The sequence below is a fragment of the Tenrec ecaudatus genome, chromosome 14 (assembly GCF_050624435.1).
Source record: "Tenrec ecaudatus isolate mTenEca1 chromosome 14, mTenEca1.hap1, whole genome shotgun sequence".
Classification (NCBI taxonomy): domain Eukaryota; kingdom Metazoa; phylum Chordata; class Mammalia; order Afrosoricida; family Tenrecidae; genus Tenrec; species Tenrec ecaudatus.
This window is the reverse complement of record NC_134543.1, coordinates 112,548,038-112,572,368: the sequence shown is the minus strand read 5'-3', so window position 1 is coordinate 112,572,368 and position 24,331 is coordinate 112,548,038. Positions and strand designations below refer to the sequence as shown.

Genomic DNA, 24,331 nt, shown 5'->3' with positions numbered 1-24,331 from the left:
ATGGCTACAGAGGGTTGGATCGAACCCAGGAGAGTGCCCCACCCAGAAGCAAGTGGCTTCCAAGACCCGGAGGAAACCAGTGGCAGCCAACCAGGTTGTCGGACTGAATTGGATCCTTTCTCCCCTGGGGTCCTCTTCCTTTACCAAGCAGCAGCTGCACTGTGGCATATGCCCAAAGAAGCTCTGTAGCATCACAGAGAGATGGTGGGTGCTGGAGAGGCAGTGTGCGTCCAGACCCAGAAGCCTGGCCGCTAAGGCACACACCCTACCCCTCTCTCAAGCTTCCTGAAAGCTGCCGGGGGAGTCCAAGCTGCTGCAGAACACTCTGCCCTTCAGCTTCCTCCTTTCCCCAGAGGTAAGCCAACAGAGGCTACCTACCTACTGACCAAGGGTTTCAGTCACAAGCAAGAGAGCATGTAAAGAAAGAATCAGCAAGCCTTTGTGGAGAGCCAAACTGTAAGCATCCAGCCATTTCTATGGGAGCTCTAGAATAGACTGAGGTGCATGGCCTTGCAGATCTAAGCAGATACTGCATTTGTGAAGAAAAACAACAGCAAAAAGGAGAGCCGGGGGGGGGGGGGATTACCATTCTGAGCTTTGAACTAAAAATCTGATTCAAACCCCCTGCCACTGACTCCTTGCCCAACTCACAGTGACCCTATAGGAATGGGTAGAACTGCTTCCAGGAACGGTTCAGGGGAGTAGAAAGACCCATTGTTTCTCTGCCACAGAGCGGCTGGCGGTTTTGACCTTCGGACCTTGTGGCTCTCAGCCTAACGCAAGGACTGAAAAGCCAGAAAATGTAAATGTTGAAGAGCTGAGGGACCCAGTGTAGGGACTGCTCCAGAACATGGTGCCGAGGTCAAAGAGACGGGGTGGGGGTTGGGGGGGTCGGGAATAGGAAAGAACAGGCAAGGAATACAAAGAAGAGCTAAGAGAATGAATGGAGGGGCAGCCACATTACAAGAAAAAAAAATGGCCAAAGAATTTTCTGGATCTGGAGAATCAGGACCGCCTTAATTCTCAGCATCATGAGCTCAGCGGAGGGCCTTCCGCGCCCTCTGACGTGGGAAATGGTAAACGTGTATGTGAAGAATGAATCTAGCAGAAGAGAGCTGGATGGTCAACCTCATTTCTTGTGGGCGGGGCCATGTCATTTCAATGAGAAACAACTTTGCGATGTTTTCCTCATCGGAGGCTGGCAAATCCTTCTGGAGATTGCTGCGTCTGTCCTTAGCAGTCACGGGACGGTTCGCTAGGCAAACTTGAGTTGATCGAGTTGGAAGACAGAGAGCAACAGCGCACCTGTATACTCCCATGAGCCCTCTAGCTTCTTGTCATGCCACTAGGAGACAAGCAGGCCTCCCAGCGCGGATCCAGCTTCTTGGATTATTATCTTCCAGGGCCCGTTCTTGGCTGCCTGAGGTGTTTGCCTTTGCTGTTCCAATAGGGAAGTTGTCTCCTCTCCTCTCCTCCTCCAGCCAAGTCCCAACCTTTCACACACAGTCCTCTTTGGCTACCAACCTATGATCACCTAGTACTTGGCAGCAGCACCACACACTGATAAGCCCTGGTCTCTCCTATGGACAGAGTGTCCAGCATCTTTCCAGGCACCGGTTACAAGGAAAAATTGCCCCGGGGGAGGATAGGGAAGTGGAAGGAAGAGCCCCTGGCTATGAATTCTATTATTAGTGACATGATTTCCTCGGCCCGGGGAGACAGGAGAGTGAGTGGATCGCAAGTAAGGGGAAATGACATGACGCACGAAAGCCGCCGTGGGCAGAAGGTACCCTGGTCTGAAATAGGAAGAATCACGGGACAATGTCCCAGCCCCCGCAGTCTTTTCTTGCACCGTCCTCAGAAATCCCCACGAAAAGCTCCATTTGCCCCACGAAAGGGCCGGCGAGGGTCACAGAATTGGGCCACCAGGGGAGCTGATAGGTTCCCCCACTGAGAGAGAACCCCACTTTGATGGGGGGCGATGCCCCCCTCAGAGCCCCCAACGAGGCCGGGCATTTCAAGCACTGCATGCTCCGTACCTGACCAGAGTACCCAATGGTGTAGTGACTCTGACGACATGAGGAGAGTGGGGACACTAATCCTCCCGGAGATCTTCCGAATCGTCTTCTCAGAGGCTGTACGGGGACGGTGATAATAGCAGGCCCTGCTCAGTGCTTACTACGCGTGCTGGGTGCTCCCACAAGTCTTCTTTGCGAAAGTTGACTCCATTTCCTGGAGAGTCGCCTTCTCCTCCCTTCCACAGTGACCGAGACCTTTGGTTTGGAACTTTTGCAACTGGACTGGCTTCGATGCCTAGAGGGCATTTGGTCATTGCTACACGCCCAATGCCTGGGACGGTGACGGGAATGCTGCAGACACCAAAAACAAAAGACAGGAACGCACTTGCGCCCTGTGAATGAAGACCCCGTGAGCCTTACTGCCCTCCGCCGAGCTGACGTGTGGCCGTGGACAGTGCCAGCCCAACGTGGACCACAGAGGAGATTCCAGTTACTGGTTGCACACCCCCGAGCCACGTTCCCTGCCCAGCCTTCCGCAACCTTCCCGGGAGCTGCTGGGTGCAGCGCTCTCTCGCAGCCGCCGCATCCATGCCGATTCATAGCGACCCCCTAGGACCGAGTCGAACTGCCCCTGTGGGTTTCCCAGGCTGTAACTGTTGATGGGAGGAGAAAGCCCCACCTTGGGATCCAGCCAAAAGGCAAAGCTCCCATGGGGAATTTTGTTCATGTCCAGCCCGAAAACGTCACTCTCCTGGGGCACTGGGCGCCAGAGGCAGAAAGTGGAGACAGAAACTAGACCCAGGAGTTGCTGATTGGGGCGGGGGGTGGGAGGGGGTGGATGGCAGCAGGGGCAGCTGGGCCTTGATGGGGTGGGGTGTCGAAAAACTCAGAGGGCTTTTAAGGCACTGCATGCTGTGCCTTAGTGGACTTCTCCAGAGCGTGGGGCATCACAGCTTTTGGCGGGTTCCCAGATGGGTCTGCACCCCAAAAGACAATGAGATGAACTGAAGCAGATGGCCGGAGCTGGCCGTCCACCGGTGGCCTGCCCTCCACCCCAGTTCAGCCAGGGGCTGGACCAGCAGGCACCACTGCCTGGTCCGAGGCATTGAGGCACAAAGAAGAGGGTAAAAAAAAAATTGGACCACAGAACTCCCAGGGGTCATGTGACCCAATGTCCTTGTTGCATAGATAAGGAAAGAGGGAGGTCCAGAAAGGTTAAGTGGCCCCAGCCCCCCAGGGCCAGCACAGAGCCTCCCAAACACCCTCCCATCCAAGACCTTCTGCCTGGCCCTGCTGTAGGGTATCTTGTGACCTCGAGGTATGTTGACTAAGCAACAGATAAAACTCACAAGCAAATGCCATTAGTCCTGCTGTTATCTGACTGTTTGGGTGGTGGCTTTGGGCCACTTCATTGCTGGAACTTGGCATTTGGGAATCACCGATAGGATAAGGAAAATATTCTTCTGGGGGCCCGAGGGCGCATGGCTCTGTGATGGCCGCAGGCTGAAGAAGCTGAGCCGACCCACTAAAGCTTTGCTCATTCGCTTCATGAACGTTTGCTGAGTCACGTGTTAAGTACAAAGCACCTGTGGAAGCCACCGTGAGCGTCTTGTGGGAAAGGGGTGGGATGTGGGATCAGGGGAGACACGTACGGCGTGGTCATGACCAACGGCATCCCACTGAGGAGCCAGGTGGGCTGTTTGTTCAGGAAAGGATTTTTCCCACTGCTCCTAGAAGAGCCAGGTGGATGAAGACAAAGCAAGGCCACTTGAAACCTCCCTGCGGTTACCCTTGGATACCAAGGCTTGCACGTGGCTATGGGTCTTGCCACACCGAACAGGTTGTGGCCTCTCTGACGTAGGGTTGCAACAGAGCCACCCTAAGGACTGCATAGCCACACCGGGGCCTTCCGTGGTTGGTGCAGGAGCCACGGGGAGACATGGTCAGCAACATTGATGCACAGCTCGAGAGGTGGACCTGAGGCCTGAAGTCCAGAGACTTCACTTGCCCGGCCGCAGGCGGCGAGGCCCCGGGACCGAGCAGAGGCCAGAGGGCTGGTCAGCCAAAGCACTGAGACTTGACGTGATGAGGCCTGGCCCCATTGCTGCTCCCACTATGCTGCCACGGGGGCATGGCCCTTCCTCAGGCTGAAAGCCCAAACTAGGCGGAACCTTTTGCTTTAAACTTAAGCCCTCTGGTGCCAGGTCTAGGGCAGGGACTCCAGTAGGTCAGTGACAGATAGAGCTTGAACTTTTTGCTCATTTCACATGTGGATAATCAGGGACTCACTCTGCCAAGGGCTGGGGAAATGGGGGGGGGGCAGGAGTGGGGGCGGGGAGGGGGGAACCACACAAGTCTGTTCCCTCCCTGGTTCTGATGGTCTCTCTCTAGCTCCAGGCCAAAGAAATCTTTGAGAAGTCTGACCAAATCCTCTAGAGTCCTGCCCCCAATGTCAGGGCATAGAAATGTACATGTGGGTCCCACTCACCCACTTGAGGATCAATGGCCTTCCTGTCCCTCCATTCCACTGAGTTCATTTTTTAAAGGAGGGGAGGGGTGGGGCAAGTGCTATTGGAAGAGCTCAGGGCTTCTTCCCAGCTTTGGTACCCTGCCCTTCCTTCATGTAGAAGTTCACACACAGTTCTCCCACCAGCACTCTAGAGAACAGTGGTCCCTGGGACCATGTCCTGGCACACATGCCATCAGCCTCCATGGCCTCCCGGCCGCTCTGGGCCAGAGATGGAACTGAATATGATGTATTGCTTAGGCGAGTTCATTAATAAATTCATGTTAAATAAAGCCCTTTAAGATGCTGGCTTATAAGACTGGGCGGTCAACAGCAGGAGGAGCCCAGGATGTCTGTCTGTATCAGGTTCAGAGAAAGCTCAGGGAAGGAGAGGACAGCGCCCGCCTAAAGTGGACCACAGCCCTGTTCTATGGACCAAGGGACTGCTCCTGGGAAGTCGCCCAACCGACAGACATGAACTCACAGGGGACGCAAGCAGGGAACACTGAATGGAAAAACAGCCTGGCAGCAGACTACCAGACAGACTGAGAGAGGACGTCTGGGGGGAAATGGTCTCTGGAAAGTTAACCACGCGGCATAAAGGCTGGACAGGTGTGGAAGCAGTGTCCACCAGGAACAGGCGTGCAGTGAGTATGCATATAAAGTCCTGGACAGTGTTTTCTCGGCGTGGGGTACATAGTAATGGGGCGGGGGTGGGTGGGTGGGTAGGTGGGTGAGAGACACAGAGTCCAGTTCTTGGGGAGCTTACTTCCCTGAAGGAAAAGAAATAGGTGGGGTTGTGACTAGTAACGAATTCATATCCCCTCTTCCTCTGTAAGGAAATTACAAAAACCATACCCAACTCAGGCAGACAAATGTCAGTGGTTTTGGTCTCTCGTCCTAGACCCCTGCCCTCCTTCAGGGACTGTCCCCAGGTCTTTGGGACTAGATGTGGGTGGTTAGGGTAGGACAAGGGAAGGTGTTGAGTAAAGAAGGAAAATGTAAATCAAAGGCGTTGCAATTGAATGTCTGGATTAGTGTTCAAAAAGGGTAGGGTGGGGTGGGGAGCAGGGGAAGAATTCAGGGAGCCAATGGATTTGGTTTTCGACAAATCTACCTGTGAAGTGATATCCAGAATGCTAAGCGGATGGAATTCCAAAGAGAGGCGGGATGGTCTAGAGAAACAAATCTGGGGACGTATATGTATGAGAGCATTCTATCAAGACGTATTAATATGCCGAGAAGGCGCCCCAGTCCAGTCCAACTGTAAGTGCCCAAGTCCAGTGCCAGCCCATCAGTCCCTCTTCAGACTCATGTGGTAGCAGGCTGGTGATGCAGAAAGGCAACCGGGGAAGGTCGCAGGCTTGTGGGTACAGCGTCCTGTGGATCCAAGGTTGGTGGAAACATGGGAGGGTGCTGGCAGTTCTCATCCACACGGGGCTGTCCCTCAAGGCAGGTAGAGTGCTAGCAGGCAGGAGGTGGGTGAGGGGGAGGTACCCAGCTTCTCCCTCCTAAGACCACACCCCTCAGGAAGCATTATCTAGCTACCGCTTGGTTGACCAGTGGTGTTTACCCCTAGCCAGGAGTGTCTTAGAACTCAAGCATCAGGCCATTGAATCGATAATGACTCCCAGGGGTGCCGCTGTGGGTTTCCGAGACTCTCTTTATGGGAGTAGCAAGCCTCTCTTTGCCCTGAAGAGTGGCCGGGTGGTTTCAAACTGCTGACCTTGCAAGTTAGCATCCCAGTGCATCGCCACTACAATAGACACTCCCAGGAGTGTTCTAGTTGATATACCATCTGACTCTCACGGGCCAGGGCTGCGAATTGGGGGAGCGCTTGTGCAGGGTTAAGAATGGGTCTTGAATCAGAAGGCAAAGCATGCGGGCCAGGGAGAGGCTGCTGATCTCGGGCCGGAGGAAGACTAGCAACTGCTCTAAAGGAACGAGGACATTGGGAAAAAAGGAAAACCCCTCACAAGTGTAGAAAAAGAGGTCCAAGAGGAAGGGCTCAGAGACTTCAATGCCATAAGGGTGGAGGAGGGCAAGGATGTGGATCGGACCGGAGGCGGGTCAGACCGAACCTCGGAGAGACTAGCATCATTCGTGACCTTGGGATCGGAGCAGGAGCTCAGAAGAATGAGTAGAAAGGAAATGGAAGCAACAACGATGGATTATTAATTTGGAAGAAAAAAGTTTAAACCTCCAGAAAGGAGGAGGGAGGGAAGTAAGGGGGAAAGTAGCATCGCAGAAGCCAAGAAAGGAAATACAGGCGTGGGGGTGAAAGGAGGCAGAGAGCGAACACAGGATCCGGATGAAAAGAACAGACTTTCAAATCAAGATTGGCGGTCCGCTCCTATCTTTACCACCCGTTTTGACACTCCAAGGCTCAATGTTCTCGCCTGGAAATCGGAGGTACGGACACTCAAAGAATGATGATCTGCACTTAACCTTATGTATTTTGCTTTTGCTTCTGTAAACGATTGAGCCAGAGGCAAGGATAAAGAGACTGTGTCTCTCACGTCCTTCGGACTTCTTGCCTGGGGAAAAAAAAGTCTCTGCAGAAGGACATCATGCTGGCTGAAATAGAGGGGCGGCAACAAGAGAGGAGGGCCGCCAGGCAAGGCAGGTTAGCACAGTGGCTGCGACCATGGGCTCCGATGGGGAGGCCTTGTGAGGATGGTGCAGAGCTGGGCGGGTTCCCTTGTTGTGCACAGGATCACAGTACGTTGGAACAGCGCCCAACACTGTGGCCTATGTGTGGTGTCACGGTACATACTTTGCTCGTGTTCTCATTTCTCAGGTGGATTAATTCCAGGACCCAGAGACAAAGACCAGCTTTATAAAGATACTGAGCTCCTCATGGGGGTAGCTCGGGGGTGGGGGGTAGTAGGGGGCAGCACATGCAGCCAAACCGAGACTACGCCCTCACCTCCCCGCCACCTGTCCTCTGATCTACCTTGAGACTCCTGCCTCCCCTGCCCACCGGGACCTACCACTGCCTCCCCTGCCCACCGGGATCTACTACTGCCTCCCCTGCCCACCGGGATCTACTACTGCCTCCCCTGCCCACCGGGATCTACTACTGCCTCCCCTGCCCACCGGGATCCACTACTGCCTCCCCTGCCCACCGGGATCTACTACTGCCTGCCCTGCCCACCGGGATCTACTCCTGCCTCCCCTGCCCACCGGGATCGCTCTTGACCCTGCAGAAGAGCAACGCAGACACGTTGAAAAAAAATGATATTTTGATCCTGGATATAGTGAGAGAGAAAGCCAGAGAGACACGTTCTGAACGCGTTCAAGATGTGGCCCAAATGCTACAAGGATTTGGGATCCTCGTGGTAGTCAAATGCCGGGAAGAACATCGTATCCGGAAAGCTTGCCCAATGGCTTCCTATTCCGATGCCGCCTTTGACAAAGAGTGAAGCATGGACCACCTGAAAGGAAGGTAAGCGTTCAGAAAGACTGGAATCCTTATCAAGCAGAGGCTACAGATGCTGCCGACAAGTGCGTAGGCAAATATTTAAATGACCTTCAGGACTCCCAATATTTATAGAAGGCACAGTCAGTGGAATGGATCCAGCCAAGAGAAAGACATGGCTTTTGCTTTTATCTTAAATTATGGATGTGTTCATTTTTATCTGAAATAAAAATGTCTTGTCTTGTGAAAACAGTGAAATAAAACAAAAAGAGACTGATAAGAAAGGGCAATAACAGCAAAGACTTTCAAAATAAAAGCTCAATCTACTAAGGCCGGAACCCATTTATGGCAGCAGCCGCCTCATCCCTGGTAAACCCGGGGTGCCCTGTATCCATCCTTGGGGTTTTTGGGGTGAGTAAGTGAGGAGGCTGCATGCACCAGCACTGCAGACAAGCGCTCCATCCACCCACTCCGAGGCAAGAGTTGACCCTGCTTTTGTGGTTTGGGGGCCCTCTTGTAAAAAACCATAGATGCTGCACACTGTACGTTGGAACTCGGCAGCACCTAACACTGTGGTCTATGTGTGGTGTCACGGTACATACTTTGCTCGTGTTCTCATTTCTCAGGTGGATTGATTCCAGGACCCAAAGACAAAGACCAGCTTTATAAAGATACTGAGCTCCTCATGTGGGTAGCTCGGGGGTGGGGGGTCGTAGGGGGCGGCACATGCAGCCAAATCGAGACTACGCCCTCACCTCCCTGCCCCCTGTCCTCTGATCTACCTGGGCAGCTGGGATGATTCAGACTTTCAAAATGCCAGGAAGGTTTTGGGGTCTTTTTAAAGAGCTTCAACGAGTTCTCATTGCCTTTAGGGTAGATCCGAATGTTTTGAATATGGCGTAGGAGGTTTGGCCATGGGGTGCTTCCTACCTTTGTGTGCCCCACAAGCTGCCTCCTGTCCACTATGCCACAGGGCACCAGCCTTTCTAGCCCTTGCTGATGCTTCTTTCTGCTTAGCATGCCAACCTTCACCCTGCCTCCTCCTGTGTCTCCTGTCCCACTCTGCGTTCTCCCAACCACAGTCCCCATGGCACTCTCTCACTCACTTGGGGAGCCATTCGATGGCTACCTCCAAACCCTTGTCTTTCAGCCCCCTCCAAGTCCCCATCTGCCTAACACCCCCGCCCCTCCTAAGACTCCTGTCTGTAACTTCCCGGAGGCTGAAATTGCTACAGGCCAGAGAGCAGTTTTCCGCGAGAAGCCAGATAGATAGTGAGGGCAGGAGGAACTCAGGTGCCCAGGTCATGTTCCTCGAGGAAAGAGGGATGTACTGAAGAACAAAAGGGATAGGCGGGTTCAGCAAACAATACTTGGACTCAGGGGTAACGGAATCTATTCCCTGCTGGACAAACCACTCCGGTGCTCTTGCAAGGTTGAGTCCAGGGAGATACCAGTGCTGCTGTAAGCTCAGACCCCATCTCCCCACCCTGCAGAGGGTCAGGGTCGTGCCAGGGCATCTGGGAGTTCTCCCTGGCACTCTGTGGGGCCCAGGATAGGTTCTGCCCCAAAGTCAACAGGTTCTGCTGTGTGTCGAAATTGTGAGATTCTATGTAGCATAAGGGAACCCTGGTGGTGTAATGGGTACAAGTCGGGTTGCTAACCTCAAGATCAGGAGTTTGAAACCACCGGCCGCTCCTTGGGAGAAAGATGGGGCGGTCTCCTCCCATATATGGTTATAGTCTCAGAACCTCACAGAAGCAGTTCTCCCCTGCCCTATAGGGTCGCTATGAGGCGGCATTGGCTCAGTGGCAGTGAGTCTGGCTTTTTGAGTGATTATATGGCATAGGAACAGCCAAGTCCACTAGGTGGCTGAGCCCCTGTCTGGTGCCAGGTCAGGCGAGGAGGCAACCATCCTGATCCTGCAAATGATAATCTCAGGACCTAAAAGGAGGGAGGACATCTGAGGTATCCCTTGAAGGCATCTGGCACTTGCAAGTAAATGCGTGTGGCTATGTGTGGTGAGCAAGGAGTCCTCGTGGCATGGTGGTTACAAGTTGGGCTGGGATCTCCAAGGTCAGTAGTTTGAAACCACCAGCAGCTCCACTGGAGAAAGGCAGGGCTTTCTACTCCTGTAAAGGGTTAAAGTCTCAGACTCACAGGGGGCACCTCTACCCTGTCCTATGGGGCCACCGTGAGCCAACATTGACTTGATGGTATAGTTTGAGTTCATGTGGTGGGTGGATCAGAAGGAGGGAGCGTGGAGGCGTAAGCAGTCCAGATGAAGTTCTAGGGCCTTCTTAGGCTCCTGTGTTCAACCTGCCCCAATGGCCCATTAGAATGTTGTACCAATTGAGAAAACAGTGTTAGGGAAGAGAATGACAAAGGATCGTTCCACACCTGGTGTTCGGAGACCTCTAAAGCTTAATCCTTTAAAAAGAGTTCTTCTGAATTGACCAGGTATAGACATAAATGATCGAAAAGCCCCCGAAAGTCAAGGCCAGCTGCATCCCATAATCAGCAAAATGGCATCATGAAGAGCACATGGTTTGGAGACAGACTGCCTGGGCTCCAATCCCAGCTCAGCTGGGTGTCCTGAGCAAATTAATCAACATCTCTTTCTGGACTTTCTGTAGTAAAACAGGTAGAATTGTACTTAGGTCATAGGGTTGTTGTCAGAATGAATAATATTTTTAAGTAGTTTGGAACAATACCAGGCACGTAACAGGCGTTAAAAAACAAACAGTCTTTACACGGCATCCAGGAGCAGGAATGGGAGTAGCCATACCAGGAGGGCTGGGGAAAGGTGGGGAGGAGGGAGCAAGAGGGCACCGGTCGCGATGATGGATACATAACTGCACACCCCACTCCCACCCCAAGGGGGACAAACAACAGGAACCATGGGGGAAGGGAGACAGCAGTTGGTGTAAGATGCAAAAAAGTAATACTTTACAATTTATCAAGGGGCCATGAGAGTGAGGGGCAATGGGAAGAGGAGCTGACACCAAGGGCTCAATAGAAAATACGTGTCTAGAAAATAATGATGGCAACATGTGTACAAATGAGCTTGATAACAATTGATGGATGAATTGTTACAAGAGCTGTAAGAGCCCCCAATAAAATGTTTTAAAAACCAACAAACAAGGGTCTTTAACTGGTATTCCTGTGTGAGGGTCTTTAAGACATACTGGTTAAGCAAGCGATCAACCTAGCATCTGACCCCTGTAAGCATGTAGGCATACAAACAGTCTAAAATGACCAAGTCAGCAGAAACCACGCAAAGGAAACAATCGGTGAGAACCATTGCAATGATTTTGTGACCTTCAGAATTTCTTAACAACGTGTTGCTGTATTAGGACACAGGGACCCTGCTCCGTAGGGTTTCCGAGGCTGGAAGTGTGTATAGGAACAGACAGCCTCATCTTCCTTCCTTAGAGGTGAGAGCTGGACTTGAACCACCGACCGTGGGCTTTAGCAGTCCAGTGCCACCAAGGCCCCTTAGGGAAATGAAATGAACAAGAAAAAAAAGACTAATATTTTAGCGGTCTGTCACTTAAAACACTGGAAATGCTGCCAATTTTAAAGCGATTTCCTTCTTTCCTGAGAGGATGGGAGCAGTTTGCCGCTTTGTGCAATTTATGCTACTGAATGGAGCATCTTTTCAACACCGTGGTGAATTATCACACTCCTTGCTCCGTTTGGATCCCTGGCCCACATTTATTCCTTTGTGCTTGCTTCCAGGTTGTGAAATAACCCCAAGAAGCCTTGTAAAGTGATTTTCTTGTTTTTGTTTGGTTGATTGCCCCCCCGCCCCCCAAACCCGCTCCCATCCCCGCCCTAGCATCACTTGCTTTGGGGCTTCTTCATCATTTTTGTCACATCCACTCTCCTCATTTATGTTTTTTGACGTTCATTTCGGGTCCCACCAATAGAAACAGGACCTCAAGCATCCTGCTTGTCACAGAGCACGTCCAGGGAATAATGATGTGAAATTCCACTCTGGAAACTGGGAAGCTAAAAACCCAACCCAACCTCCTCAGCCACACCTCTGATTAGGTTAAGATCTCACATAGAGAGGGGGTGGGCAGCAGGCAAACCCGGAGCCTAATAACACAGCAGGGCCGGCAGACCAGGCTGAAAAGCGGCTCCTCTGCCCACGAGGGTGACCGCTGTTGGCTCGGAGACACCTGAGCCTGTGACCGGTAGCACGCTACTTACTCCATCCTTCCTTCCCTCCTCCTGCCCCTTTCCCTTTCTCTCCCCTCCTCTTGTATTTTCTCATTTTTCTTTTCCCACTCCCTCCGCCATCAGCCCTCATCGACACTGCTTAACCTAGACTGTGGTGGAAGCGATTCAAGATCTCCACTAAGGCCCATAGAGAGACTGTCCTGGGTGAGTCCTGTTGAATCCAACAAACAGCCTAACGAGGAGGTTCTTGGGAACACTTGAACAAGATTCAAGAAAGGTGTGCTTGCTGCAGGCTTTACTGTTTAGAGGAAGCAGTTTTGAGCAAGGAAACAGAGTTTGGGGGGAATTGGTTTTATTCATTTTTCTTTTCCAATTGATTTGGCTGCCTAACGAAAACCTGCTGGTGAGGTCGTGAAATGATTGCACCCCTAGAGTGAGCTGCATCTTCTTGTATCTCGGTGAAAACTTGGCTGTACTGGCAATGCACATCACTCTACCCACTCAAGGGCAGCGTGATAACGTTCTATCAGACCAAGTGTCTAAATGAACCTGAGACTCTTACCAAGGTCAGAGAGGCGGTACCTGAAGCCAAAAGATCTCCCCTGGGCCTGTTTGTTTTGGCTTGTTATCACAAAGTTGACTGAGCGTCCAATCCCGTTATAAAACAAGGCGCGGATTTCTACAGCTGGCCAACCCCCAAAGCCAGCATAGGGGGCGTAGAAGAAGCCGATCGATTGTGGACGCTCTCATTTTTCTGTCCGCTCGATTCCCACAGGCCTCTGACCTGCTCCCCCCAAGGGCAAAGACGGCGAGAGATGATTTTGGAAATGCTGAGCTCAGTGCATTACAATATCACCAGCATGGTGGCTGAGGTGGTATCTGCAGCCGCCATACCAATCCTGCTGCTCACTGGTCTCCTGCTCCTGATTTGGCATTTCGAGGGCACATCCTCTATCCCAGGTAAGTAGGTCACTGATGCATGTGCTGAGGAGACTGGGGTGGAGGGGTGGTGGTTGGTGGCTTTGATAAGAAGAGGTGATGAAGATTGGGCACAGAAGGCTAGGGACATTTGTGATGGAAGACCCCATCATGTCGACAAAGGAGGACATAGAGGGGAGCCTGGCTTTCAGACCGGTTACCTGAGCATTCTGAAGAAACCGGGAAAAAGATGTAGCGTAGCGAACGGCTCCTGGTCTCCATGTTGCTCAAGTAAAGTACGTTGGCACGCGCAGCCTTTGAGACAAGATGGCGATGGGAGGGAGACGATAATGTTTAATTTCAGCGTTTCTCCCCCGCCCAACCCCCAAACTTCCCTTTTCGTTTTTATTGTAATTAATTTCACTTTTGCTCTGAAGGTGGAAACGTCTTTGGCATGGCTTTCTCTACTCTTCTTTTCCCCTCGACTCCATGCACCCTTGCCTCTCCCTGCCTCCTGATAGCCATTTCCTTCTTGTATTCTTGAGGGGGTGTAAGGCTATTTGGGACCTGGGAAGCGAGAGATAACGGGGGCCACTACTGATCCCTTCAAACATCAAGGCCTGATAGGCTTCAACAAGGCATGCAGGTCCTCCCAGAGTACTGCATACTGTAATTCCACACTCTGCACACAGTTTCACAGAACACCTTACGGCTTCCAACACGAATATGGGGATCATCCAATTGGCATCTCAGACTGTCTTGTGTTTTTCCTTCATAAATTTTAGTGTCCCAAATCTCATCGCATTGCTGATATGGCTTTATTTCAAGAGGGCAGCTGTTGCACAATTTTCAGCATGATTGTTTGCATGAGAATGTGCTAGGTGTTGGGGTGTGGGGGTGGGATGGGGCTAAAAGCCCCTGGGTTTTTTGTTTTTTTTAATTCCCATCTCCCTATCTGATTCAACTTGGTATTTGAAGTTACATTTAAGACTCAATTGAGGGGGTGAAACAATGAGGAGCTGATGCCAGGGGCTTCGGTGGAGAGCAAATGTTTTGAGAATGATGAGGGCAACAGATATACAAAAGTGCTTGACACAATGGATGGATCTATGGATTGTGATAAGAGTTGTATGAGCCCCTAATAAAATGATTTTTAAACAAGACTCAATTGAATGTAGAACATTTAGATAGTTTTGTTCTCAGTTATACCCTCCCCGCCACACTCCCCAGGTAAACACTTGGGTGGATATCTAGCCTGCATCTCCAAACAGTGCCCTCTAATTTTTTTTTCTGGTTTTAAACATTTTATCATTCTGTCTTGCTGCTCTGCTCAGTAATTTGCCAAGCTGTAAACACCCAGCAAGATAGTTGGTGCCTGAGAGTATTTCAGTTGGTTTGAGACTGGCACATTTGCTAACCCTTTAAGGAACGACACGACGGGGTTTCCAAGGCGTCCGTGGGGGAATCCCGTTTTCCATTTTTCCAGGAACGTCTTGAAGCCACCTCGCTGTAGATTCACCCCAATCCGCTTGTGCAATGTAAAGTCAGTCGTCAACTTTGAAATACACTCTTAACAGAGAACCCCCTGATGACATTTTGGTTGTGTAGGTGTTAACAAGCAGCTTCTCTTGGAAGGAGAGAGCGTGAGCTCTGGTGGAGGAGTGGTTATGAGTTGGGCTGCTAACTGCAAGATCAGCAGTTTGAAACCACTCGCCCCTCTGAGGGAGAAGGATAAGGCTTTCCACTCCCATAAAGGGTCGCAGTCTCAGAAACCCACAGGGGCAGTGCTGCCCTATCCTGTAGGGTCACCATTAGTTGGGATCAACTGGATGGTCATGAGGTTTTTGTTTTGTTTTAGTTTGGGTGAAAGCAAAGAAATAAATAAGACCCACAGTCTCGTGGCCTCAACCACATTAACTCGGTTGCTGCAGAGTTTTAAAAAACCTAACATCATTTGCAGAAGTTGGGACTGTGCCCCCACTTTACCGCAAACGTCTGGATGGTCTGGATCAGGGGTCCTCAAACTACGGCCCGTGGGCCACATGTGGCCCACCGCGGACATTTATCCGGCCGCCCGGGTGTTTTTGGCCCGTTTGTTATTTTCACTTCAAAATAAGATATGTGTAGTGTGCATAGGAATTTGTCCATAGTTTTTTGGTTTTTTTTTAAACTATAGTCCGGCCCTCCAACAGGTAGGTCTGAGGGAGAGTGAACTAGCCCCCTGTCTACAAAGTTTGAGGACCCTTGGTCTGGATGGTAGTTGTTGGGGGAGAGCGCCGGCTCAGAGACTGGTGCATGTGCTGGCTCTGCTGCAGTCTCACTGCCAGAATGGGGTCAGAGGAGACAGATTTAGAGGAGCCCCTTCGCGATAAAACTCCGAAAGGCGTGCCCAAACCTTTTTAGCCTCACTTCTCATCGCCGCCAGTCAAGTCGAGCCACCAGGTTTGCTCTCTGCTGTAAAGCCAGCATCATGCTCCTAGAGGCTCTCTGACTCACGTTCTTTGTCATACTGCCAGCATCTACTTAAGCAAGGGTGGGAGTATTAGGGCCACTGCTCCCAGAACAGGGAGGGCAATGGGGAGCTCTCCTCCCAGAAAGATTTACAGCCTTGGAAACCCACAGGGACAGGTCCATTCCATCTCGTAGATCCTCCAGGGGTCAGAAGGGACTCAACTGCACTGAGTTTGGCTTTCATGTTTTGGCTGCTGGCAAATGCAGGCCCCTGGGCTCCGTTTCTACTTTGACCAGGCTTCCTGCTCATCCCTCCTTTCTGAGCTTCCTTGTTGCCCAGTGGGATGTCGTTTAAGATGATCTCCTTAAGCGGAGTCCCTTTGTCAGGAGAGCAAGAGATGGGTATTCTCTGCAGAGACGTTATCTTTGTAGCTCGAATCTCTCTCTTGGCTAAAAACAAAGGAAAAACTCGCTTGCTCTAACCCAACCCTTGCACCAACACCAAAGGCTTTCCGGCAAAACCAAGCAGACCTATCGGCTTTCCATGCTTATTACCAGACAGATGACTGATTTGCACCCGAAACTCATCAGCATGACTGACCATGGCAAGAAACCGGCAGAAAGATACCCTGTTGACTGAGGTCAAATTGAAGTAGAATGCTGTAAGAATGAAGCTTTTTTTTTTTTTTAATTCATTGAGAGGTGAAGATTCTCCTGCTAAGTTTACTTGGTTTGATTATTTTACTTCATTTGTTTAGGGATTTACAATCATACATTAGCAGGTGGAAAACCACAATGCGCTATGTAAAGAAATAGATATGATTGCTACACAAGCCGTTTTCCTTTGTGATGTTGTCACGGGCTGACTGTCATCTGACGGTTTCATAGGTCCTGGCTACTGTATGGGAATTGGACCCCTCATTTCCCATGGAAGATTCCTGTGGATGGGAATTGGCAGTGCCTGCAACTACTACAACAGGATGTACGGAGAATTCATGAGAGTCTGGATCTGCGGGGAGGAGACGCTCATCATCAGCAAGTGAGTCTGCTCATAATCTGAGCTCAGACTGAGGCTGTGCTTCTTTTTATGAAAATCAGCACACGATGTCGGCTGATATCTTGATGTCTTTTATAAGATTTTTGTTTGTTTGTCTTTGTTTTTCTGAGATTTTATACACACACACATATACACATTCACACATATATATAACCGATATACACATATATTTTTTTAACCAGTGAAATGAAGGTGAGCAATTCCCGAGGGGAAATAAATCAGGTTTTGCTTAACACCAGAGCCAAATGGCTAAAGAACTCTGAAAAGCTGGGGACACGTGCCAGGCGCCTCTGAGACGTGCATGTGGAGACTGAGGGGTCCCGAACAGGAGCCCCGGTGGCGCAGTGCATTAAGCGCTGGGCTGCTGACTTCAAGGCCAGCGGTTCACACGGACGGGATGAGGCTGGCTGTTCCATAGAGACGTGCAGTCTCGGGAACCCCACGGAACGTTCTACTCTGCCCCAAAGGGCCGCTGCGAGTCAGAAGCAACCCAATGGCAGCGGCTTTGTTTGTTTGAGTGAAGAATGCTTGGTTTTTGAGGCAAGAGGCATCACCTTTGCTGTTTTCCCAATATTTGGGTCTTATCCCTACACTGACTATGTCTAATTGTTTCATATTTCGAATGCCGAATTGCCCAGCACCTCTGGACAGCAGGCAGGCAGTCAGGAGAAAAACAAAGCAGCCAAACTTCCATGAACTAGCATCCTACTTCATGATGCATGTCCATGTGCCCACTGAGGGATCTGCAAGAAGGCAGGAACAAAATCACCTGTTTTAAAAACAACAACAACAACAACAACCTCTGTACATTGTTCGTATTTCCTGGATAATTCAGCAGCTTGAGTTCACTCTCCAGTTCCGACCAAACTCACTGCCGTCGAGTAGATTCTGATTCTGAGCGACCCTCTGGGCAGAGTAGAACTGCCCCTGTGGGTTAGCAGAAAGCAAGCCTCCTCTTTGTCCCTCCAGTGAAGCTGGTGGTTTTGAACTGTGGACCTTGCAGTTAAAGGCTCAACTTGTAACCCACTACGCCATGTAGGCTCTTGAAGTTCACTCTAAGGCTAACCACATATACGTCCATCTGACCCCGAAGAACGAGCTTTGCCGGGGGGGGGGGGGGGGGGGGGGCGGGGACAGCTCCTTTTCTTAATTTATTGATCACAGAAAAATGAGTCATTTAAAGAGAGGATACGTCACAAGAACCTCTCAGTGAGACGTTTAGCAAAGCTGCCTGCCAATACTCTCCCATTAGGAAAAGTTTTGCGTTTCTTCCCCCTGATGGAGCTTGGCCCACAAGCTAGACGGGCCAGGCTGGTTGACAGACGTGGCTCAGATGTCAGTGAAACACTTCTGTGATGGCATTCATTTCATCAGACACCCACCCTATCAGACATGACTGAGGTCCCCAGAGCCCAACTCTTTGAACAAAAGGCAAGGGGGGCTTCGGAAAGTTTGGCGGGGTGGGGAGAAGGATATTTAAAAAGAATAGAATTCCTCCACCCACTTTTTGAAGCCCCCTTATCTCTGAAAGGAGAGGCCAGGAAGGTGGGGTGGTGGGGAGGGGTGGGATGTTACATAGATTTCCACCTCTATGGAACAGTTGAGCGTTCCCATGAAAGCTACCAGGTGGGCCAAAACGACGTCGAACAAAGAAGCCATTGGCAGTCATTGGACATGTGGGAGCATTCCTTGAGCTCTCCCAGACCCTGCCCACCCACTGCCCGATCTACTCTCTGCTACACAAGCCAGGGCACACCAGCACGGCCTGCTTCCCGTGGTCAGACACTGGGACAAGCAAAACGGTGTGACGCAAACCTGCGATTGTGGGGTGAGGCTGTCAGACACCTGCGGCTCCCAAGCATTTCCAACTGTGCGAATCTTCTTTTGGAACTGCCTCATGCCTCCGCGGTGGCCTGTTGGTCCGTTTTCCCGGGTGTCACGGCTGAGAGTAGCCGCTAAGGCAGATCTCGCTAATAAACGGAACGTGACCACAGCGCCAGGTGGAAATGACATTTCATTAGGTTTCACGGGGAAACCCGAATGCAGCGCACCTCCAACGGTGGCCCCTGGCCCCGAAGGTCGGATGAAGTGGGCCTTCCTAACATGCACCGCCAAGTATTGAGAGCCTCTGCGGACAGGCCTCCTCGGTCTTGTGTTTTCTGCTCTGTTGAGCTCTGGCCGGCCAAATGGAAGTGATTTTGATACGATCCTGATGCATTCTCATTGACAAAGTCAATGTCTACTTCAGTCACCTTTGCCAGTGGCTATGGTCCCGGAGCGATGGCATTTGGGCTGGGCAGACGCATCCCTAGCACATCAGCGGACCTCAAAAGGGCACCTACCTGCTGCTCAGGGCCCTGCACAGATTCTCACCTGGCTGCAGGTGACAGTCAGTCAGTCACCCAGGGTCTTTAAAAGATGCTCAAGACCCAGGCTGTGCCCCCAGGGAAACTAGCTCAGAATCTCTGGCTGGTGGAAGCCCCACTGAGCTGTGGGCATGAGAACCTCTGGTCTAGGAGGAGAGGAGGAAAGAGGACTAGTCGGGGGTGCTGGTGGGGGCGCAGGGCCGTCTTTCCCTGACGTGATGGCTGAGGTTGTGTGTCAACTTGGCTGGGGCACGGTTCTCAGTGGTTGGAGGGTTACGATGTCTCTGGCAGTTATTAATGATATTGTCACACCCCATGATGAGACTGACAAATAGTGGTCACCTCCAGGAGCAGCCAATCCGTTGGCTCCGGATTGTGGCCGGCACCCAATATATATGGACCTTCCAGTAAGGTTTCCCGGCTTCCTGCTTGATCTGGATCCTGCATCTGGCTCGTGCTTTACTGACCTCGGGTTTCGAGCCTGCCTATCTTGGTTGTGTCGATCCCTGTAGCTATGTGGGTCGAAAGAAGCCTGCAGCTGAATTTCTGACTCGTGGATTTGGAACTTGCCGGCCTCTACAACCATGTGAGTCAGTTCCTTGAGCTAAGTCTCTGTCTCTCTCTCTCTCGCCACACACACACACACACACACGCACGCACGCACGCACGCACACGCACACGCACGCACACAAACACATGAGCCCTGGTGGCACAGTGGGTTTAGCATTGGGCTGCTGACCCAAAGGCTGACATTTCAAATCTATCAGAAGCTCTATGGGAGAAAGAGGAGGCAGTCTTCTTCAATAAAGGTTTATAGACTCAGACACCCCGGGGAGCAGTCCTAGTCTGTCCTATGGGTTTCCTACAAGTCAGAATGGATTAGATGACAGTGGATATGTGTGTTTTGGTGCATGTCTGGTGTATATATGTTCATGCAGATGTCACGCACATATGTATCACATACCGTAGCATCATCAGACCTCATATATATATACACACCAACCATATGCTAAATTATTTATTGATTGTTTGTTTAAATATATGTGTCCTTGTGATGCTGTGAGGGAGGCATTAGGGGTCTAACCAAAAGGCTAGTGGTTCAAATCCACCAGTCAGTTGTTGGGAGAAGATGAGGCTGCTGCCTGCGCTTCTGTAAAGATTTTCAGACAGTCCCAGAAACCCTGTATGGGATCCCTATGAGTTAGAATCAACTCGGTAACAGTGGGGTTTTGTTGTATCATATATATACACACACCATATTTTTGTTTTTTATATATATATTATATAGTTGATCCATCAATAGATAGATATAGCTGTCCTGGTGATGCCATGTATATGTGTGATATAGTATATCTATATATGGCATCTCTCTCTATATTTTTATCTGTGTCTTACATCTTACAGTCTCTTGAGCTCTGCATCTGTGACTATATCTATATAGGCTATTGTTGTCTATCACTACTTTTGCTTGTCTAGAGACCCCAGACTAAGACCTCTGGGTTTATGGGAAGCAACCAAGCATGATGGAGTACCTTTCTCTTGAGTCTCGATGAGGTGGCCCCATACCCGCTGCCAGGTGCCCTGGGGGAGCAGTGAGGTCAGCAGCTAGAAGCAAGCAGCTGCTCCTGCTCCGGAGGCTGGTGAAAGTCTCAGAAAGCCACAGGGCAGAGCTCCTCCGTCCTGAGAGGGTGCTTTGAGTCAGAATGGGGTTGAAGGCAGTGAATGCGTTGCTGTTGACTTGATTCTGACTTGGCAGAACTGCCCCCTAGTGGGTCGTTCTGTTGGGCGTGGGGCCGCCGTGAGTCACAACCCACTGTGGCAATCCCCCAAACAACCACAGCCACCACAACCACAACAATCACTGCAGAAGCAGACTGCCACATCTTTCTCCCTTCGAGCAGCTGGTGGGATTGAACTACCCACCCTTCAGCTAGCAACAGAGCACCTTAACCACTGGACCACCCGGACTCTGGGGAAGGTGGTAGCAGTGGGGTGAACTCATCCATTAGAGAAAGGGCCAGAAATGACCCTTTGGGTCATCACCAGGTAAACTCGCCAGGCCCTAAGGAGGAATTCTCTGGAAGTTTACGAGAATTTTTCCAGCAGGGTCCCCGTTACCGTGAGGAGTAGCCTCTGGTGGCTCTGCTGGTTTTCATCAGGAAATTGGCCTGTCTGGCCCGACCAAATCAGGCCCATTGAGCCGGGGAGGAGAGGCAGCCTGTGTGCCCTTCCCCGCTGCTGCTCGCTGCTGGTCCTGTCCTCTCGGGCTTTTCTCTAGTTGGGGTCTTTGTGTTCTTCTTAATTGCCTCAGAGCCGCTCAATTTTGCTGTTAAAGGCTGATCCCCGAGGTAATTGGACATGTTTGTCCCAGTCGCTTTCCCTTGCCCACTCTTCAAGTCCCTACCAGAACTCCCCGTACCTCTTGAAAAGGACCCTATTGGACCTCAAAGTGTTTTATGTTTATTGGAATAGTTTGCGAGATTTCATTTTCTTTTGAAAAGTTTGAGGCCTGAAGCCATGGCAGCTGTGCAGGGATGGTAGGCCCGTTTTTCAGGGCCTTCCCCTCCAGTGGCGCCCCCAAATGGTTGGGGCTTTAGAGCTTCAGAGCAAGATGCTGGGCATGAGAGCCACAGGGCTGCCGCCGGCCAGGCAACTCGGGGATGCGGGATGGGCTGACCTGACCGCCCCTGGGAACCAGAGGCAGGCTTCCAGTGACTCACAACTCTGCATATTGGCAGCTAAGTGTGCATCATGCTCCCATGCAAGTACACGGCTGTACCCACACCAGACTGTCTGTCTACTCGTGCGGTGTATGTCACGTGGGTATGTATATATTCGTGGGTGTCATACATATTATAAACCATTTTTTTGGCCTGTCTGTGTGGCTTATATGGAAAGTGCAATGATGTAGCAGCTGGGCTTATTAAAGGAAGTAAGTTGAAAAATAAAAAAGGAGACCAAACTCGCTGCCAACGAGCCGATCCCGACTCAGAGTGACCCTATAAGACAGGACAGAACTACCCCTGTGGGTTTCTGAGGCTGTAATTCTTTATGGGAGTAGAAAGCCTCCTCTTTCTTCGAAGGAGAGGCTGGTGGCTTTGAACTGCTGATCTTGTGGTTAGCAGCCCAGTTGGTAACCACGATGCTGCCCGGGCTATTTGGGTAGCATCCATAAAGGGGGAGGAGCAGTTCACATACGAACGAGGGCCATGTCTGCCTGTCTGCTAGCAATTATCATAGTAATTAGGATCGTGTTTGCACATCTGTTTTGCTACCATGTTCATTTGCAGGGAATTTACTCATTCTTTCAGCATGCATTTGAGAACTTAACAACGGACAAAGCACTAGCTGGTCCTAATTTATAAGTCATTCCTGACTCTCCATTCAGTCATTAAATAAAACGCAATTGAGGATTCATATGCCCCAGATACTGTTCTGGGCCCTGGGAACACAGCCGTGAACAAACCAACCCCCAACCCTACCCTCACGGAGCAACACGCGGTTAACACGCTAACAATAGCTAGATACGAGATCTGCAGGGGGCTTGAACATGTTCATGGAAGAATTCCATTCTCTTTTGGTACCATTCTTCCACAGGCTTTCTGAAGCCCCCTCAGCCAGTACATCAGGGTGACCCACTGCCTCAGTTTGCCTGGGACTGGAGAGGGTGTCTTTGGATGTGGGACTTGCAGTGTTAGCATGAGGACCGTCCTGGACGAGCCCCAGCAGGTGCTGTGGTTCGGTGCCATACAGTTTGTCCCGACCCATAGTGACCTTACACACAGCAAATGCCAGGTCCTGCACCGTCTTCACGATGGTTGAGCCCATTGTCACAGCCAGTGTGTCAGTCCGTCTCCTGGAGGCCTGTCCTCTTTTTCGCTGCCCCTCTACTTTATTAGACATGATATCCTCCCGACAGCAGGTCTAAAGTGTGTCAGATGATGTCTCGCCATGCCATCCATGCCTGCGAAGAGCACTCTGGTCGCCTTGCTTCCAAGCCAACGGGTTTGTCCTTTGGGCACTCGTGGTGTTTTCAGTATTCCTTGCCAGCACAATTCAAACGCACCGATTGTTCTTTGGTCTCCCTTATCCAATGTCCAACTTTCACATGCACACGAGACAGTTGAAAACAACATAGCTTGGGTCAGACGTACCTTAGTCCTCAGAGGACCAGCCCTGGCTTTCTGTACCCTAAGGGGGTCTTGTGCAGCAGGTTTACCTAATGCCCGTCATCTTTTGATCTCTTGACCGCTGCTTCCCAGAGCCCTGGTCGGAGATCGGAACAAGACAAAAGTCCTTGACACCTCCAGCGTTTCCTCCATGTACCATGATGTTACCTGTGGGGCCAGTTGTGAGGATTTGGGTCTTGTTGACACTGAGTCGTCATCCATCCCGAAGCCTGCAGTCCCTGATTTTCATCGGCCAGGGCTTCCAGCCCTGCTCCCTTTCAGCAAGCAAGGTTGTGTCACCCGCAAACCCGAGCCGGTGGTTAATAAGCCTTCCTCGGAACCTGATGCCACCACCTTCTTCCTATAATCCAGCTGCTCCGGTGACTTGCCCAGCAGGCAGATTGAAAAGACACAGCCTTCTCCCATACCATTCCTCATTCTAAACCAGGCACATTTTTTCCAGGTAGACATTTTCCATGTAGAAAGCTGAAGTATGGAAGGACTCTGGGAAGGACCAGTTGCAGAGATAGGAGTATTTTTGTTACATACATCATTTTATTGGGGGGCTCTTACACATATTACAACAAATCACACATCTGTTATCTCAAGCGGACATGTACAATATTTTTTTGATCATTTTATTGGGGGCTCATACAATTCTTATCACAATCCATACATCCATCCGTTGTGTCAAGCACATATGTGCACTTGTTGCCATCATCAGTCTCAAAACATTTGCTTTCTACTTGAGCCCTTGGCATCAGCTTTTCATTTCCCTCTCCCTCCCTAGTGCCCCCTCCCTCATGAACCCTTCATAATTCATAAATATTATTATTTTGTCATATGTTACATTGTCTGATATCTCCCCCTGCCCTCTTCTCTGCTGTCCCTCCCCCAGGGAGGAGGCGATATGTAGATTCTTATAATCGGTTCCCCGTTTCTACCCCACCTTCCCTCCACCCTCCAGGCATCGCCACTCTCACCACTGGTCCTGGAGGGGTCATCTGTCCTGGATTCCCTGTGTTTCCAGTCGACATGCACAATTATGGGTATCAACATTTCTAAACATCATCTTTCTTCTTGAGCCCTTTTATAAGAGATCCTCTTCCCCGCCCTTCCCCTATCTTGCCACCCCTGAAAGCTCTTACTATATTACGTATCGTTATTATTATTGATAGGAGTAGTTTTAACTAGGTGGGCAGGCCTCGAAAAGGAGGTGTGGTATTCAAATAAAGACCCG

The 24,331-nt window shown here is 50.8% G+C and overlaps 1 protein-coding gene and 1 pseudogene across 1 annotated transcript in view; both read left to right on the top strand.

The window, feature by feature from the left end:
* Positions 1–2,077: 2,077 nt before the first annotated feature.
* Positions 2,078–8,039, top strand: LOC142426754 (COX assembly mitochondrial protein homolog pseudogene; annotated as a pseudogene).
* Positions 8,040–12,945: 4,906 nt separating this feature from the next.
* The window catches only part of CYP19A1 (cytochrome P450 family 19 subfamily A member 1), a 35,382-nt gene continuing 23,996 nt past the window's right edge, over positions 12,946–24,331 (top strand). The window contains exons 1-2 of the mRNA XM_075531388.1: positions 12,946–13,090; positions 16,388–16,538. Coding sequence (XP_075387503.1) covers positions 12,946–13,090; positions 16,388–16,538 — 296 coding nt within the window. The remainder of the gene's footprint in view (positions 13,091–16,387; positions 16,539–24,331) is intronic.